The sequence below is a fragment of the Piliocolobus tephrosceles genome, chromosome 5 (assembly GCF_002776525.5).
Source record: "Piliocolobus tephrosceles isolate RC106 chromosome 5, ASM277652v3, whole genome shotgun sequence".
Taxonomy (NCBI): Eukaryota; Metazoa; Chordata; class Mammalia; order Primates; family Cercopithecidae; genus Piliocolobus; species Piliocolobus tephrosceles.
This window is the reverse complement of record NC_045438.1, coordinates 157598539-157614149: the sequence shown is the minus strand read 5'-3', so window position 1 is coordinate 157614149 and position 15611 is coordinate 157598539. Positions and strand designations below refer to the sequence as shown.

At 42.6% G+C, this 15611-nt stretch overlaps 1 protein-coding gene across 4 annotated transcripts in view; it reads right to left on the bottom strand.

Annotated features, from left to right (window-relative positions):
- Positions 1 to 15611, bottom strand: part of MAK (male germ cell associated kinase) — a 75277-nt gene that overhangs the window by 28142 nt on the left and 31524 nt on the right. For all 4 annotated transcript variants that reach the window (XM_023185401.1, XM_023185400.2, XM_031935690.1 and 1 more), the window contains 4 exons: positions 12260 to 12431; positions 11757 to 11924; positions 5615 to 5926; positions 1056 to 1228 (listed from right to left, as the gene is read on the bottom strand). In XM_023185401.1, the coding sequence (XP_023041169.1) occupies positions 1056 to 1228; positions 5615 to 5926; positions 11757 to 11924; positions 12260 to 12431 (825 nt within the window). The remainder of the gene's footprint in view (positions 1 to 1055; positions 1229 to 5614; positions 5927 to 11756; positions 11925 to 12259; positions 12432 to 15611) is intronic.

Here is a 15611-nt window from a genome sequence, read left to right as displayed (position 1 = left end):
TCTTAACACCATCAGAAGAAGCCGTTAACTTGGCATGTGGTGCTCTGCTTTCTGCAACTAGGCATGTCAATTTCAAAGGGGAATAATGATGGTCATTCACAAGAGCATCGTGAAAATGGAACAAGATCCCCTCTGATATGTTTTGGACATCTGTCCTCTCTAAACCTCATGTTGAAATGTAATCCCCAGTTTTGGAGGTGGGGCCTGGTGGGAGGTGTCTGGATCATGGGAGCAGATCCCTCATGAATGGCTTGGTACCATCCTTGCGGTAATGAGTGAGTTCTCACTCTGAGTTCACGCGAGACTTGATTGTTTAAAAGAGTCTGGGACCTCCTCCCTCTCTCTCTTGCTCCCTCTCTTGCCATGTGACAGGCTGGATCCTCTTCCACCTTCGGCCATGATTCTAAGTTTCCAGAAGCCCTCACCAGAAGCAGATGCTGGCACTATGCTTCCTGTACAACCTGCAGAACCATGGGCCAACACATTCTTTATAGCAATGCAAAAACGGACTGACACACTCTCTCTACACACACACACACACCCCACTCATCTGTTAATACTGAGAATTGTTACTGTGAGAAGATTCTTACCTTTTCAGAGGTATGTGGAAAGATTTGCATTTTGTGGAAGGAACCAATATATTAAGCAAACTTTTTTTCTTTTTTGAAATGGAGTCTCACTTTGTTACCCAGGCTGGATTGCAATGGTGCGATCTTGGCTCACTGCAACATCCGCCTCCCAGGTTCAAGAAATTCTCATGTCTCAGCTTCCCGAGTAGCTGGGATTACAGGTGCACGCCACCACGCCCAGCTAATTTTTGTATTTTTAGTAGACACGGGGTTTCACCATGTTGGCCAGGCTAGTTTCAAACTCCTGGCCTCAAGTGATCAACCCGCCTCCGCCTCCCAAAGTGTTGAGATTACAGGCCTGAGCCACTGTGCCTGGCCTATTAAGCAAACTTTTCTTCTTTTAAGGTCTACATGCATTTATATTTAATGAGTAAAATAAAGTGAATGCATGGCAAAAGTAGCTTTCTGAGGAATTTGAAATCTTACCGAAATGGAGAATCTTTTTTCCTTTTTTCTTTAAAAACACCCATACTTGGCTTCTTGGAATGGGAGGCTCCGAAATCATAGTCCTCCAACTCTTCCCAGCTATCTCCAGACTTGAAGACAGTCTGACCCCAACGCCTCCTACCACTTTTATGACTCAGTGTGCCATTTGGCTTCTGTGGTGGAAAATCAGTCACAATCTTTAATCACGTACTGAATGCCTTTCATGTACAAGCTACTAAGTAAGACACTAACAGTCCCCATTCTCAAGGAGCGTTCCATACACTTAAGGGCATAACATATATACACATTTAAAAGCATGAACAAAAATGGGCGGTACATGCCAAAAATATGACAGGTGTTCAGAGGAGATCTCTGTGAACCAGGTTGGTGGGAGACTTGAATATTGTGGATCTGAGTTGACTCTTCATTGACACGAAGGATCTGGAAACCCGAGACTTAGCTATGTCTCTTTGGGCAAGGGACTTAACTTCTCAAAGCCTTAGTGTCCTCCTTAACTGGGGACAGCCTTAATGAGAAGGACACTAAGGCTGGCATGTGCCAGCATCTTTTACTCTTCCCCCTCCTTGAATGTAGACACGACATCCAAAGGAACAACCAGTTATCCTGTGGTCACAGGCGTGACAGCCACCTGCTCAGGGTGGTGGAGCAGGAAGCCAGCAGCAGCCTGCCTCCTCTGCAAGCTTCATGAGCTCCGGCTGCCCACCACCCAATTTCTTGTTATGTGAGAAAAACAGCCCCTATTGTTTAAGCCACAGTGGTCGAGTTTTTGTCCTAACTCCCTGAATGTAATCCTAACGGAAACAGAGAGGGAAGTATGAGTCTGACTGTCACAGAATGGAGGCATCGTTAACAGAAATAAGGAACAGAAAAGAAGTCCTGGCTTGGAGCACACAATGAATTGGTTTTATACAAATTTACAGAGTGGTGTGGGGGCACATAAATAGAAAAATCCAAAAGGCAACTCAAAACTAGGGAATAGAGCATGGAAATTTTTCAGGAAATACAGCTATGTTGGGTGCAGGGAGATGCTTAAAGAACGGACATGCTATTGCTTGAAGCTGATGGTGTCACAGCGATAGTGATGGATGATAACAAAAAGCAAGGGGGGAGGGGGGAGGGATTGCACTGGGGAGTTATACCTGATATAAATGATGAATTGATGGGTGCTGACGAGTTGATGGGTGCAGCACACCAACATGGCACAGGTATACATATGTAACAAACCTGCACGTTATGCACATGTACCCTAGAACTTAAAGTATAATAAAAAAATTTAAAACAAATAAAAATAAAAAAAACAAAAACAAAAAAAGCAGTATTTGCCAGCTTCTACACTAGTATTTTCTCTGCCAGGTAGAACAATCTCCAGAATAAAGAGAATAAAAAAATGTTAAGCTCCAGATGAGTAGGGTTAATAAAAGGTTACCCTAAGTTGAGTTTGAGCTTCCCTTCTGTTGAATTGTATTTTAGGGTGCCGATGCTGAACGCTGCTGAACAATGTCAGTGATATCCAAGAATCCTGTATGTCTGAGAAGACTGGAAAGTGGCAAATATAATACTCTTAATAAAGTAGAAGATTTATTTTTGCAAACTCCGCATCAGTAAGTTTGGTAGAGGATGAGGGCAAAGATTCTAAAATCAATTATTAAATTGTTTGTGACGTTTGTGAGCACTAAGGAAAAACAGTGATAGCTCATATAGAACACACTTTTTCATAAACGGCAAACAATGAATTCATTCAATGTAGTGTATGTGAACTTTAGCCCATTGGGTCAAGGCAGCAAAAGCGATCAGCACATAGTTGAAGAATTTGACCAAGAGTACTGATGAATGGATCAATGTCAACCTAGGAGAAGGTTGTAGTGGCCTGCCCAAGATCTCACGGTCGTTCTATTCATCATGAAGATTCAGGAGGAAAACAGACAACTAAACAAATACATAGCTGGGAAGAAGCTGGGCAGAATGGGTAAACTGAGAAGAAAAAATAAAGATTCAAAAATAATTAGAAATTGGAGATGTAAAAGGTCTTGCAAGTTTTTGAATCCTAGAGATGAAATACACAAGTCAGAGGTACAGGTACAGAATATGCAATTTAGGAGAAGCATTTATGAAAAAATCGGTATACTTAGAAATTTTAGCTGACACAATACTTAATCCCTGGATTAAGTATTGGAACTTACCTATATAAAAATGTGTGTGTGTGTGTGTGGCAGGGCGGGGGGCTAGGTTATTCTCTTTAACTTAGAGAATACACACAGGGTCCCTAGCATATGCATGGCACTTAGTAGCTACTCCGTAAATAGTAACTTCCTTTCCTTCCCTCACAGTATGAGTCAGCAATTGAGGCATCTTCTAAGGGGTTGTGGGGAGGACTGTAATCATCGGTGGCACGAGTGCACATATGGTTTAGAGTGTCGGAAGTGATTCGTCCTGCTCTATATTCCCTGCCTGCTGTCTGCCTCCAGTTCTGGCAGCCTCGTTCTAAGTGGGAAGCAGGATGAGAGGGGACTTAAAGGCATATTCATAATAGGAGCTGAGAGTTATCAGTCATTGGTGAATGGCGTTATATGCAGAGCCCTTAAGGGAAATGGAGATGTTTCTCTAGAGAAAAGGGCAGATAATATAAGGGCTATTTTCAAATATCTAAAAGGCTGCCTTTCTAGAAAAGTGATTAGCCTTCATTAAAAGCTAGAAAACCAGATTTTACCCAGTATAAGGAAGAACTTTCTAATATTCAGAACGGTTCCAAAGATAAAGTGGACTCCTTGGGACCCCAGAGGTGGTTTGCAAGTCGTGTGGGCAATTATTCAATCCTTCATTCACTGAACAAATATTTACTGAGAATCTACCATGTGGCAGGCGCTGGTCAGGGTGCTGAGGCTGTTCTGATAAACAGACAAACATTCCTGACCTCACTGAGCTTGCTGCACTCCAGAGGAAGAAACAAATAAACAATAAACCTAAGAAATAAGTAACTAACAGTATGTTAGAATGTGATGAGTGCCACAGTGGGGCGAGGAGGCCTTGCTTATACTGGGTTGGCAGGGCAGGTGGGGACTGGATAAGGAAATAGATACGTGCTGTGTAAGACCAATTTCCATCCTAAAATGCCATAATGCAAACACATTTGGGAGTGTGTATACCCCAATGGGACAGCTAAAACACTACAGCAACTGAAGAGCTCCCGGAGTCGAACAAAAGATGGAAGAAAAAGTTTTATACTATGCCTGACACTTCAAAAACCCATTCTGGCTGGGTGCGGTGGCTCACGCCTGTAATCTGAGCACTTTGAGAGGCCAAGGAGGGCAGATCACCTGAGGTCGGGAGTTCAAGACCAGCCTGACCAACATAGAGAAACCCTGTCTCTACCAAAAATACAAAATTAGCCGGGCGTGGTGGCACATGCCTGTAATCCCAGCTACTCGGGAGGCTGAGGCAGGAGAATAGCTTGAACCCGGGAGGCAGAGGTTGCTGTGAGTCAAGATCACGCCATTGCACTCCAGCCTGGGCAACAAGAGTGAAACTCCATCTCAAAATAATAATAATTATAATAATAAATAAAAACCCATTCTCTCCATGTTCCTTAGCATTTAAGAACACTGTAAAATGATAGTACTGTTGAAAATTCTTAAGATTTAGGATCAGTACTCTGGAGTACCCGATTCTTTTAAATTATTTCTTTGAATTCTTCTGCATTGAAAGAACTTTAGGCTGGGCTTGCTGGCTCACGCCTGTAATTCCAACACTTTGGGAGGCTGAGACGGATGGATCACCTGAGGTCAGGAGTTCAAGACCAGCCTGGCCAACATGGTCTCCACTAAAAATACAAAAATTAGCCAGGTGTGGTGGCGGGCACCTGTAATCCCAACTACTCAGGAGGCTGGGGCAAGAGAATTGCTTGAACCCAGGAGGTGGAGACTGCAGTGACCCGAGATCGCACCACTGCACTCCAGCCTGGGCAAACAGAGTGAAACCCTGTCTCAAGAAAAAAAAAGAAAAAAGCCCAGGCGCGGTGGTTCATGCCTGTAATCCCAGAACTTTGGGAGGCCAAGGCGGGTGGATTACTTGCAGTCAGGAATTCAAGACCAGCCTGGGCAACATGGTGAAACCCCATCTCTATTAAAAATATAAAAAATTAGCCGGGCGTGGTGGTGCGTGCCTGTAATCCCAGCTATTCGGGAGGCTGAGGCAGGAGAATCCCTTGAATCCAGGAGGCAGAGATTGCAGTGAGCTGAGGTCGTGCCACTGCACTCCAGCCTCAGCAACAAGAGCAAACCTCCGTCTCAAAAAAAGAAAAAAAGAAAGACTGAAGACTGTAGCATGTATACTTGGTTACTTTTATTCTGAAAGTTTTTCTTTTTATAAACCATATTACAATTTTAAGTGATCTCATGTCAAGCTCCAATCAGAGGACTCAGGGTCTTTAACAAAGAATAATCTTTTCTATGTTTTCCAACATGATTAGAAATGCCTCGAAACAAAATCTTCATCGCACAAGTCAAACTACTTCATTGCAAGCGTCATGACTGGCTACTCACGGTTGGCACGTTTTTGATGATGCTCGGGAATAGTGTTTGTGGCGGTTTCTGCTGACTCTGTTGCTTTGGAGGTTGCTGGACGCTCAGGTTCTGTGGTGGCTGAATGGGCTGCAGTGGCTGCTGGCTAGTTTTTGGCTGGGGTTGTCCAACAGTCTGATCAATTATATCCGGCAGAGGCTTAGGCTCTACTTCAACTAAAGATGGCTTTGATTCTAACGGTTGCAGTTGCTTATTTAAAGACTGTTTTGATTCCAGATGATTTGAGGAAGGACCTAATACCTGACCAACTTGAAAATATGGGTGTTTCAATGCCTATAAAAACACAGAAAAAACAACAAATGGAAAACGGTTCCACCTAAACGTATTGCACATAAACTATGACTGGCCCTCTGCGAGGCATATATCATTAGCCCACATGAGCTTCAAAGATTTAGAAAGCAGCCATCATTCCCTATACAATGTCTCTTTTAAAAGACAACCAGAAAAAAATGATTTGAGAAATAAATTGCATTAAAAAATTAAAAGTGGCCGGGCATGGTGGCTCACGCCTGTATTCCTAGCACTTTGGGAGGACGAGGCAGGCGGATCACTTGCGGTCAGGAGTTCAAGACCAGCCTGACCAACATAGTAAAACCCAGTCTCTACTAAAAATACAAAAATTAGCCAGGCATGTTGGTGGGTGCCTGTAACCCCAGTTATATGGGAGGCTGAGGCACGGGAATCACTTGAACCTAGGAGGAGGAGGTTGTAGTCAGCCATTGTGCTACTGCACTCCTACCTGGGCAACAGAGCGAGACTCCGTCTCAAAAAGACAAACAAATAAAAAAAAAAACAGTACAAGTAGGAAAAATAGAAAGCTCACTTATTATTATAACATCTAAGCAAAACAACTGTTCTATTTATTTGATTTTTTAATGAAAATAAAATCTAATTTATAGGCATTGGCTAAATTAATGTGATTACTTCAAGCTAAAATACTACACACCAATAATGGTTTAGAGTACATTCAAAGACATTAAAAAGTGAATTAAGAAAATTTTCCATATAGATTATTTGAAATGATTAACCAGAGCTGTATATAAAATTCCGGGTTACTCTCAGCCTGAGTACAACAATATACCTACTAGTAACAGCAACAACAAAATAAATCGAAAGAGGGGACGACAAAGGCATACTGTTGAAGTTTATTTCATCAGTATACCAGCAAAGAGAAGACATTTATGGGAAGAAAATATAAAAATACTAAGAAAAATGATCACTGCGTTTTCCCTAGACCAGTCACCCGACTGCTCACATGAGAGGGAAGGCACGCCCTGGTGTATGGGTGGCACCGTCTAGGGCAGTGCTTCCCAACTGGGGGCAAGTCTGCCCCTTGGGAGATATCTGGCAATGTCTGGAGACATTTCTTCTCATAATGACAGGGGTAGGGGGACGCTACTGGTGTCTAGAGGGCCAGGGACAATGCTAAATACCCTATAATGCACAGAATAGCACCCCACAGCCAAGAGTTATCTGGTTCAAAATGTCAATAAGGCTAAAACTGAAAAACTCTTCTACAGAATGTCTAAAGCCTGTGTAGCTCAGCTATGGAAAAATTCCCTTATTGGCATCAAATACCTGGGCAAAGTAGCTGTTCTTTTTTGGGGGGGGGTGGGTTCCTTAAGATGGTCAAGCTCTGTTCCCCTGAACCTCCTGCCTTTAGCCAGTCCCCACACACGTGGGAACACAGCCCTGACCAACAGTTAACTCCTCTCATGTGTAAGGTCAGTTTTTAGAGGAACAGAAGGCAGCTTGGTACTTTAAATGGTCTTCATATTCTACAAGTTAACCAACCTCTCCCCCTAAATTAGGTCTTTCCACTTCCACTAAAAAGCAGGGCTGTGAAACATAGCACAAGAAAGAGTTCATTAAGGGTTGCTTGCATTCTCAGTGGAATACACAAATATGCATAATTTAAATACTTCAATGCCTAGCACACTGAAGGTACTCAAATTCTGAATTAAGTAACATTAATTAATTAGTATGTCAATATTCCTAAATTAGTTATGCATATTTTGGAGCTGGAAACTTTGAGGATGTTTTGTAATTTCAAGGCTTTACTTATAACAACTCTTCCTTTTTTTTTTGAGATGGAGTCTCACTCTGTTGCCCAGGTGGGAGTGCAGTGGCACCATCTCGGCTCACTGCATCCGCCTCCGGGGTTCAAGCAATTCTGCTGCCTCAGCCTCCTGAGTAGCTGGGATTACAGGCACCTGCCACCATGCCCAGCTAATTTTTGTATTTTTAGTAGAGACGGGGTTTCACCATGTTGGTCAGGCCAGTCTTGAATACCTGACCTCGTGATCCGCCCACATCAGCCTCCCAAATTGCTAGGATTACAGGTGTGAGCCACCATGCCCGGCCAACTCTTCCCTTTTAAGATACTTTAAGATACCAGTTACTATCCTTCAAGAAGAGGGAAAACTTTAAAAATTAATAGCATTTATTTTTTTCCTATTTACTTAAGGGAAGCAGTGATCACTGTAGAGAATGAGAAATGTGTAGAGTTCTCAAGATGAAAATAAAAATTTAACACCCAGAGACAACCAAGACTAACATTTTTTATACTTTTCAGTGTTTTTTCTCATATAAAATGTATTTTTCAAAGACAAAATCGTATTATTTGTATAATAGTATTTTAGCATGAGATTTGTCCCAAATTGTTTAAAAATTTTATTTCACAAATTCACTGTTAATGCTGGCAGTGTATTCCAAATTAAAGATGCACATAACTTAAGTTTAGAAACTTTATTTATTTATTTATTTATGACAGAGTCTCGCTGTGTCGCCCAGGCTGGAGGGCAGTGGCATGATCTTGGCTCATTGCAATTTCCGCCTCTTAGGTTCAAGCTATTCTCCTGCTTCAGCCTCCCGAGTAGCTGAGATTACAGGTGCACACCACCATGCCTTGCTAATTTTTTGTATTTTTAGTAGAGACAGGGTTCTAACATGTTGGCCAGACTCCTGGTCTCAAACTCCTGACCTCAAGTGATCCGCCCGCCTCGGAAAGTGCTGGGATTACAGGCACTGGCACTGCAGAGCCACCGCATTTGGCTGGAAACATTTTGATTAGCTTTCAATGGACAGTTTTCTATTGGAATTGAACATCTTTGAGCGTAATTTCTGATTGTCTTTAAGGCTCTTTTTAATTACTACAAAATGACTTTCTCTTACTAAGAGATAAATGAAAAATAGAATCTCATTTCTACTTGCATTTTATGAGAATAAACAAAGACCGAACATTTAAAAAGCATTTTTGGTAATCTGTATTTCTTTTCCTGTGTTTCTTTTTCATGTCCCATGACTACTTTTCTTTTTAAAATACATTTGAAAAACTTATTGTGTCTTTATTACGAAAGTAATACATGTTTAGAAAAATTTGAAAATATGGGCCAGGTGTGGTGGCTCGCGCCTACATTATTCTAGCACTTTGGGAGGTCAAGGCAGGACAATTGCATGAGGCCAGGAGTTTGAGACCAGTCAGGACAACTTAGTAAGACCCCATCTTTAAAGAAATGAAACTTTAAAACAATTTTAAAAAGAAAAATTACAAAATACACTTAAATGGCTGGGCATGGTGGTTCATGCCTGTAATGCCAGCATTTTGGGAGGCCAAGGCAGGCAAATTACCTGAGGTCAGGAGATGGAGAGCAGCCTGGTCAACATGGTAAAACTCCATCTCTGGCTGGGCGCAGTGGCTCACACCCATAATCCCAGCACTTTGGGAGGCTGGGGTGGGTGGATCACCTGAGGTCAGGAGTTCGAGATCAGCATGACTAACAAGGTGAAACCCCGTCTCTACTAAAAATACAAAAATTAGCCGGGCATGGTGGTAGGCACCTATAGTCCCAGCTACTCCGGAGGCTGAGACAGGAGAACAGATTGAACCTGGGAGGCAGAGTTTGCAGTTAGCCGAGATCGCGTTACTGCACTCCAGCCTGGGCGATGGAGTAAGACTCCATCTCAAATTAAAACAAAAACAAAAACGAAACACCTCCATCTCTACAAAAATACAAAAATTAGCCAGGCGTGGTGGCGGGCACCTGTAATCCCAACTACTTGGGGAGAATCGCCTGAACCCAGGAGGTGGAGGTTGCAGTGAGTCAAGATCATGCCACTGCACTCCAGCCTGGGCAACAGAGATTCCATCTCAAAAAAAAAAAAGAAAATACACATAAACATTTCAGTATTTTTCTTATGTTTCTGTAGAGTATTATATTAAGAATTAACAATAATTTTCTCTGTCTTATCTTTCCATTTTAAGATTTTTACGTAGAGAAAAATTTTAATTTGTATGTAATCAAATCGTTTGAGTTTTCCTTTTGTGGTTTCTTCTATTATTTTTATACCCATGTTTTTTTCACCTTGAGATCAAATACACGTGTATGTTTTCCTTTTGTTTCTATCAGTTTAGGGGTGCTTTTTTCTTACACTTTGAAAATGTAATCTAGTTGGGCGTGGTGGCTCACACCTGTAATCCCAGCACTTTGGGAGGCCAAGGAGGGTGGGTCACCTGAGGTCAGGAGTTTGAAACTAGCCTCACCAAGATGGAGAAACACCATCTCTACTGAAAATACAAAATTAGCCGGGTGTGGTGGCACAAGCCTGTAATCCTAGCTACTTGGGAGGCTGAGGTGGGAGAAATGCTTGAACCCTGGAGGCAGAGGTTGCGGTGAGCCGAGATCACGCCATTGCACTCCAGCCTTGGCAACAAGAGTGAAACTCCATCTCAACAACAACAAAAAAAATGTAATCCTTCTGTGATTTGTAAAGTATGGTGAGCAGTAAGAACCTCAATTTATCTTTCTCCCTAAGAGCTAATGAATTTTCCCAGTATCACCCACCCACTGAGCCGTCCTCCCCTCTTTGTGATGCCACATTTGTTTACCTTATGCTGACTCATACGTTCTGCAACATCGAGCTATTTGTCAATTCTTATGCCAGTACTTCCACTGTTACCATCATCAATTTAAAGATTACTTTAATATCTGATGGGGCAAGCTGTCCATCCCTATCACCGCTCTATTTTTTCTTTTTTTTTTTTGAGACGGAGTCTTACTCTGCCACCCAGGCTGGAGGTGCAGTGGTGCGATCTTGGCTCATTGCAAGCTCCACCTCCCGGGTTCACGCCATTCTCCTGCCTCAGTCTCCCAAGTAGCTGGGACTACAGGCACCCACCACCACGCCTGGCTAATTTTTTTTTTTTTTTTAGTAGAGACGGGGTTTCACCTTGTTAGCCAGGATGGTCTCAATCTCCTGACCTTGTGATCCGCCCGCCTCAGCCTCCCAAAGTGCTGGGATTACAGGTGTGAGCCACCGCGCCCAGCCTCACCACTCTCTAATTACTTATTCTTGTTTTAACGTGTCTTGACTATCCTTTCCCATTTGTTCTTCCAGATGACATTTAGAAAACATTTTCTCAAGATTAATTTTTTAAAAAAAGCAAAATAAATTTTTGTAATTGTCACACAGAATTTATATTTAAATGATGAGAATACAATAAAGATTATTATTGCCTTTTTATTGAAGCCTTGCAGACAAAAGAACTGGGTTTTAAAGGCCCAAGACTTGGAATACATCTGTGGATATGTCAGGTGCAGTCACAAAGCAACAAAGCCTGGGTGCCACAAGGCTGCCCTCTTGTGGCAGCCAGAGGCTGCACACTCCAGTTCCAGCAAGGGATGATACTGTTGTATAGTGAACCAGAATCCCACCCCTAAACTGTAAAGACAGCATAGGAAGGTCTGCTATGTGGAATGATTCATGAGATGCCTTTTTGCTACCCATGACAGATTCCTTCATAACTAGTCTGTCACATGTCTGAATTTTTATCATTGCAGATTGATTCCTTGTTGCAACCTCAGGGTTCTTCATTTGATCCACAAGGCACAGAAAATCATTGGTGTGGCTATTTTTGCATTTCTCCCAATGATCTTATATGCCTAGAAATTAATTTATTATATACGCTGGATGCCTAGGGCTTTGTGTTTAATTCTCTTAGTAAAATCCTGGTTGAGAATAGACCTGCCTTTGTAAATGAAAACATTCCTGATATTAAAAAACCTAAACATTTTAAAAGGTCTAACAGGAAGACTCCTCTTACCTGGCTTGCTGTTGGTCGTTTCTTTGGATTCCAATTCAACATTTCGGTCATGAGCTGAATAGCTTCATTACTGGCATTGGGAATAAGAGTTTTTAAGTTTATAGGAACACACTGGGGAAAACGGAAGTTCATAGAGGATGCCAGCTGGTATCCTTCTGGCCAGTCACTCTGTTTCAGGAATATATAAGTGTGGGTGGGGAGGGCAAAACAAATTGTTTTTAGTAATCCATTTAAAAAACACAGCAGTAATATAAACATCATTTATGTTTGAACATTTTCATGTTGATCCATATAAATAAAATGAGAATGAAATACCAGACCACATCTACAATTCAGTGCTACGACGGTGTAGAAAGAACATTAAGCTGAGAGTTAGGAAACAATGTGAAAAGCACTTTTATAACTTTTTTTTTTTTTTTTTTGAGACAGGATCTGGCTCTGTCATCCAGGCTGGAGTGCGAAATACTCAAAAGTTATAACAACCTAGGAACAAGGGTACTTACTTTTTTGGGAGTCCCTAAAACTTGGCAAATTTTAAAGATTTCATCGACCTCACTTGTCCCTGGGAAAAGCGGCCTTAACATATAGAGTTCAGCCATGATACTTCCAACAGCCCACACGTCAATGGGAGAACTATAAACTGAAGATCTCAGTAAAACTTCAGGGGCACGATACCTATGAGAACAGAAAACAAAAGAGGTGATTTTGATTGCAATTTCAAAGGCGAATGGGCAGTAGCATTCTACGCCCTTTGGTCATGCATTTCCGTCAAGGAACAGATATTCAGACCCCGTTCCATCTGTGTGTCAGGTACTTGTACAATATTCTGGGGACACTAGGACATAACACATGTTCCCTGACCACAGTGAGTGGGGCTGGAGACAAATAAATGTCCATGAAGGCTAAGACAGGAACTCAACTGAATAGATATGGAAATAAGTGCCATCTGATATATCAAGAAAAAAAGTAGAAAAACCATGTTACAAAGCATTATATTCAGCATCTATTCACAAGGAAGCACAGAAAACAAAAGATGAACAAGGATTCTCCCTGAGTAGTGGAGTTTTTCCTTCTTTTTATCAGTTTGAAAGTACTGATATCCTCAACCGACTCCTCTTCTGTAGTCAACTATATTTACTGAGTGGAGTTTTGCTCTTTTTGCCCAGGCTGGAGTGCAGTGGCGGGATCTTGGTTCACTGCAACCTCTGCCTCCCGGGTTCAAGTGATTCTCCTGCCTCAGCCTCCCAAGTAGCTGGGATTACAGGGGCGCACCACCATGCCTGGCTAATTTTTGTGTTTTTAGTAGAGATGGGGTGTCCCCATGTTGGCCAGGCTGGTCTCGAACTCCTGACCTCAGGTGATCCGCCAGCTTCAGCCTCCCAAAGTGCTGAGATTACAGGCGTGAGCCACCACACCCAGCCTAACAATATTTTTAATTGAGAAAAATACTCAATTTGCAAGAGCAAAGTGAGCTGGTGAGTCCAACACAAAGTCTGCTAAATGGAAGATACTCTCAACTCTCTTTTTTTCCCAACCAAAATGTGTAAATATTTCAGTCCAAATGTTTGGCATAACATCTTTCTGCGTTCACTGAGAATACAGCAAGCCCTCAAATAAACTAGTTTTGTTCAATGTTGTTTTGCTCAATGTTGTTTCATTGTAATGTTGATGAGAAAGAAAAAAAGAAGACATTTCTGGCTGAGCATTTGGGGTCTGCAGGTTCTCCCCAGGTCTACATGGATTTTCTCCGGGACTCCAGTTTCCTCCCATATCCCAAACATGTGCATGTCAGGTGAACTGGGGTGTCCATGTGGCCCCAGGAGGAGTCAGTGGGTGCATGTGTGTGTCGGGGTAGGGGGATGGGGAGTGCTGCCATGGGAGGCTGTCGCATCCATGGTTGGTGTTCACCTTGCACCTCCAGCTTCCAGGACACACTGTAGCCACCTGTGACCCTGAACTAGAATAACTGGGCAAATAATTATCTTCCTTGTTTTTATTAATCTTTCTTAAATGTATGTATGGCTCACATGTATTTCAATGTTCAATACTAGTGTTTTGGTCGCTGTTCAGAAGTTTGGTGGCCAGGCGCAGTGGCTCACGCCCATAATCCCAACACTTTGGGAGATCAAGGTGGGCGAATCACGAGGTCAGGAGTTAGAGACCAGCCTGGCCAACATGGTGAAACCCTGTCTCTACTAAAAATACAAAAAATTAGCCGGGTGTAGTGATGGGCGTCTGTAATCCCAGCTACTCGGGAGGCTGAGGCAGGAGAATCACTTGAATCCGGGAGGCAGAGGTTGCAGTGAGCCAAGATCATGCCACTGCACTACAGCCTGGGTGACAGAAAAAAAAAAAACAAAAAAACTTTCGTGATGTTTTTCTGACCAGAAATGTACCATGAAATTGTTTATTTTAATTAGCCTATGGTCAAATTGGTTTCATCATACGTTGTTTTCACTTAAAGTCAGTTTCCAAGAACATATTGATGATGTTAAGTGAGAACTTACTATACTTTCTTTGACGAATATTTTTACAAGCTTTATTGATATAGAATTCACACAATATACAGTTGATTCATTTACAGTGTACATCACACTGCTTTCTCCCAAGGTACCTTCGCGTGTCTTCCCTCTTCCACCTCTGCGTCTGCCTTCTTCTTATAAGGACATCAGTCTTATTGGATTAAGACCAGCCATGCTGTGGTCTGACCTCATCTTAGCCTGATTACATTTGCAAAGACCCTATTTCAAAATAAGGTCACATTCACAGGTTACGTAACCAGGGCGGATCCCTCATGAAAGGCTTGGTGCTGTTCTCTTGTAGTGAGTGAGTTCTTTTTCAGACAAGATGAAATTAGTTCCTGAGACAGTGGGTTGCTCCACAGCAAGCTTCCTCCTCTTGTTTGTTCCCTTCTCGCACATGCCCATTTCCCCTTTGACCTTCCCCCTGCCACCTTTTTTTTTTTTTTTTTAATTTGAGATGGAGTTTTGCTCTTGTTACCCAGACTGGAGTGCAATGGCGCGATCTCAGCTCACTGCAACCTCCGCCTCCTGGGTTCAAGTGATTCTCCTGCCTCAGCCTCCTGAGTAACTGGGATTACAAGCATGCACCACCACGCCCAGCTAATTTTTGTATTTTCAGTAGAGACGGGGTTTCACCATGTTGGCCAGGCTGGTCTTGAACTCCTGATCTAAGGTGATCCACCCGCCATGGCCTCCCAAAGTGCTGGGATTACAGGTATGAGCCACTGTGCCCAGCCTGACCTCCACCATGTTTTGATGCAGCATAAAAACCCTCACCAGAAGCCAAGCGGATGCCAGTCCAGGCTTCTTTTACAGCCTGCAGAACCGGGAGCCAAATAAACCTCCTTTCTTTATCAACTTCCCAGCCTCAGGCGTTCCTTTACAGCAACACAAAACACACTAAGACACGGACTCCTTTCTTTCAGCCCCCACATCTGATTCATTAGAAAACATACCCAAAATTCCACACTTTCTCACTACCTGCATGTCCAGCGGGTCCAAGTCACTATTTCTGGCCACTCTGCAAACTCTGCCCTTGTTTCCTGCGACTGCCCTCCTCATTCATTCTGCACCGTGCGGAATTCACGTGAGGCATGCACCTGTCTCAAAGCTTTTATATTTAGCATTTGCTCTGCCTAAAAAAATTCCTGCTGGCCCTGGCATCTCCTTCAGGGCTACTCTCAGTGAGGACCTCCAGGTAAAATAGCAACATTCCTTCCCCCCCATCTCCCCCAGCTCCCTGCTCCCTTTCATATTTTATGTTTCTTTATTATAATGTATCAACATAATCAAATGTTTCAAATATATTTCTTTCTTTCTTTCTTTTTTTTTT